The sequence below is a fragment of the Plectropomus leopardus genome, unplaced genomic scaffold (genome assembly GCF_008729295.1).
Source record: "Plectropomus leopardus isolate mb unplaced genomic scaffold, YSFRI_Pleo_2.0 unplaced_scaffold16326, whole genome shotgun sequence".
In the NCBI taxonomy this organism is placed as follows: domain Eukaryota; kingdom Metazoa; phylum Chordata; class Actinopteri; order Perciformes; family Serranidae; genus Plectropomus; species Plectropomus leopardus.
In genome coordinates this window covers 1-3,705 of record NW_024617529.1, presented here as the reverse complement: position 1 = coordinate 3,705, position 3,705 = coordinate 1, and the positions used below count along the sequence as shown (strand labels likewise).

Sequence of the window (3,705 nt, the reverse complement as noted above, 5' to 3'; positions counted from 1 at the left end):
TATTGTTGTTATTATTAAATTATTTATTTATTTATTTTTACTTTTTTTTTTTCTTATTTACCTCACTTTTCTTTTGCTATATTTTACTTAATCACATATACATGTAGGTGTCTTCTTCAGTAGACTTCTGTCTATTTCTTTTGTCATTTTTTGGAGCAAACAAGTAATCTGTAAAAGCATTAATACTGCTGTTTGTGGTGTTTGAGGGAAAAATAAAATCAGAATTGAAAAAAACGATCTACTAAAACTGGCCATAATCAGCTTCACAGGTGTCATTTGTTTTTGTTTTATTGTCTCGTTCGAATATTTATTACACCCTCTTATAGGGAGATGTGATGTGATCAGGACTGTCGTGAGCCGTGGATTTGACAGTAATCCCTCCTCCTGTTTTCTCCCTTTTTGCATCTATGACTTGCATTATTCAGTTTCTCGGTAAATACTGTGTTATTTGCTTTTCGAGGTATTTACAGTGATGCTGATCCATGCTTATCTTCTCTCCCCAAACTAGGCCACAATTGGAATTGACTTCCTGTCGAAAACCATGTACTTGGAAGATCGAACGGTAAGAGGCTCAGTTACAGCTGTGTAATGTCATGACAGAGGTGTTAAGTGTTTGTAACGTGTCAGCAGTTCAGTAACTCCTTCTTCCTGAGAGAAACATGCACATGCATGCAATAATGCATGTGTTGAAATTAGAGATGCACTGATTGAGATGTATTTTTCAATTGTATGTTCGTATAAAAACTTTGGTAAATAACTTGTAATTATTTTTCCAAAACTTCTCCCAGTTACAGGATTTTCTCTACCTCAAACAAATCTCAAAATAAAATCTGCTCCAGGTCACTGGGCAGAGCTTCTTCTGTACAAATAAAATCCAAAATGAACTGATTCATATACCACTTTATCTAACATGTTTTATTTTCTAAAAAAAATTAAATAACAGGTGCAACAGAATTATACACACTCAAATGAATTATTAACGTATCCGCGACGAGGAATCCGAGAAAATGTTATTATATTCTGTGTATGAAGATCCATTATAGTCAAGTATATATGATTTATATAAAACAACACACTTATTTTTCTATTAATTTATGCAAAACTATTTATGATTCAGTAGGGGCACATCGGTTTCAGCTGATATTCGCCCTGCTGACTGCCATCAGCGTATCGTCAAATCAAATGACGTTGAGATCTTCCACATGACACCTTTGGGAACTGTATTTTATTAAATGTTATTGTAACAGTAGTTTATTCAACTTTGTTAAATGACAGTAGCTACTTTATTTAACTTTATTGTAACTGTAGTTCATTAAATAAGGTTTTTATTTAAGTAGTTTACATCAGTTTAAAGGACATGTAAAAATATGGTGATATATATTGTGTATCGTGTATTGTGATACAGCCTTAAAATATCACAATATTTTAAATATTTATTTAAAGCCATACCGCCCAGCCTGAAACGAGGGGCATAACAAAGCATAGAAATTGGACAATTTGGGAATGAGATGAGTTGCAATGCCTGTGGCAGTAGCTGGTTACTGTATGTAGGGTGTCCATGGAGTCTTATAAAGTCTAAAATCCCACAAACTCCATTTTAGGCCTTAAATTGTCTATTTTAAGTCCTAAATACCCCGTACGTCACTTTTATAAAGTTACAAAGTTCAGTCTCACTTTTATTTTAAGAAAAGTTTTGATTACGCTGTAACAAAACTACAAGACGGAACAACCATGGAAGCAATAATCATCAACGTTAACTGCAGCTGATGATTTTTCTGGGTCTCCTTTACATTTTGCCAGTATGGTTGTGAAATTGTTCTTAAATTGCATTCATGGTGGTCTTAAAAAAGTCTTAAATTTAACTTGTTGAAACCTACAGATACCCTGTGTATGTGCTGCTGTGCAGCTAAACAATGTGCATGCATGCAAACCTGACCAGAACAGAAGCGACCGGTCACCAGTTATAGCCAATAAAGCTGAAAATATACAATATCGGTTGCCGGCTGATCAATCGGTGCATCTCTTGCTGTAATCTTGCTCAGCGGGACTGATGAACAGCATGTTTTCTGTTTAGCTTTTTATATATGGAAATTAATACCTTTCTGCATGTTGTGAGTGAGTGCCTGAGTGTGATTCTTGTACCCTCAGATACATGTCTTACAGCACATGTTTGTGGGTTTTGTGTGTGTGTGTGTGTGTGTGTGTGTGTGTGTGTGTGTGTGTGTGTGTGTGTGTGTGTGTGTGTGTGTGTGTGTGTGTGTGTGTGTGTGTGTGTGTGTGTGTGGAGGGAGCCTACTGTTTCCAGGCTCTCTGACTATCTGAATAATCTCAGCCTCCTCAGCTTTCCCTCTCTGAACCCCAGGTGAGGTTGCAGCTCTGGGACACAGCGGGACAGGAGCGCTTCAGGAGCCTCATTCCCAGCTATATCCGGGACTCCACTGTGGCTGTGGTGGTCTACGACATTACAAGTCAGTGCCCCTCATGAAACATTTGAATATCACACTCACAATTGCGAAGAGTGCCTTTTTCCACGACAAACAGTCGAATTATTCCCTCTCAGATCTGTCACTGGCTTCTATATAATCATTTAAAAACAGCAAAGTGCACTCACTGTAACACAGCTGCCCTGAGAGGGTAATTTTATTCCTGATTTTATGGAAAAATATGGGTTACCATCCTCCAAAACCGTGCTCTCTTTTTCACCCCAAAGACTTAGAGTCTGTCTCATCAAATTCCCCGTGAAAGAATACAATACGACTCTGAGTCTGCATGTCAGCAGGCCTGCATACTCAATGAACGCTGCAAGGTCAAAGGCATTTATTAAGAGCTTTAACATACTACAGAGCTGGGCATGTACAGTGGATTTATTGTGTAATTCCAGTACTGTGTGCATCATACAGTATCATCTATCAGGTAATATATTAAGATCATGAAATGTAAGATATTTTTAATATGATCCACCACATGGGATTTTTCTCTGTATCTCTGTCTTGCATCAATAATTAGTAGTACCATGTAAGGCAAACTGTGGGAGATTCGTTTTGTATCACTAGATTTCCATTTTATTTCCTGCCAGCTGTTATAAATAACAAAGCATGTCACTGTTTAAAAAATCCAGATGAAATGTTAATGGTTTTGTTTAGAACGGAAACAGCAGGAGAGGTGTCAGCATATTGAATGTTGGTGCAATTGAACAAACAGCATCTCTAATTTGACTCTGCTTCGTTTTTTTTCTTCTTCTGTACAGATGTTAACTCATTCCAGCAGACGTCAAAATGGATTGAAGATGTGAGAACAGAGAGAGGAAGTGATGTCATCATCATGCTTGTCGGCAACAAAACAGACCTGGCAGATAAGAGGTATGTGTTTACTACTGAACATGAGATGGAGGACAAACAGTGGCAAAACTATCAGTTAAAGAAAAAAAATCCATAAATACAGCAATAAAAAAATGAATCATAAATAAATATATGTGGAAATAAATGTTATAATGTATAAAAAAGCATGTAAAGATATAATAATAATATCTTTACATGCTTTTTTATACATTATAACATTTATTTCCACATATATTTATTTATGATTCATTTTTTTATTGCTGTATTTATGGATTTTTTTTCTTTAACTGATAGTTTTGCCACTGTTTGTCCTCCATCTCATGTTCAGTAGTAAACACATACCTCTTATCTGCCAGGTCTGTTTTGT

General features: G+C 36.2%; 1 protein-coding gene across 1 annotated transcript; it reads left to right on the top strand.

Moving 5' to 3' along the window:
- Window positions 1-499: 499 nt before the first annotated feature.
- Window positions 500-3,359, top strand: LOC121964604 (ras-related protein Rab-6A-like; the record flags this gene model as incomplete). Its single annotated transcript, XM_042514808.1, has 3 exons — window positions 500-562; window positions 2,363-2,468; window positions 3,248-3,359. Coding segments are annotated over exons 1-3 (239 nt in total), but the record flags the coding sequence as incomplete, so codon positions are not given.
- Window positions 3,360-3,705: the final 346 nt, after the last annotated feature.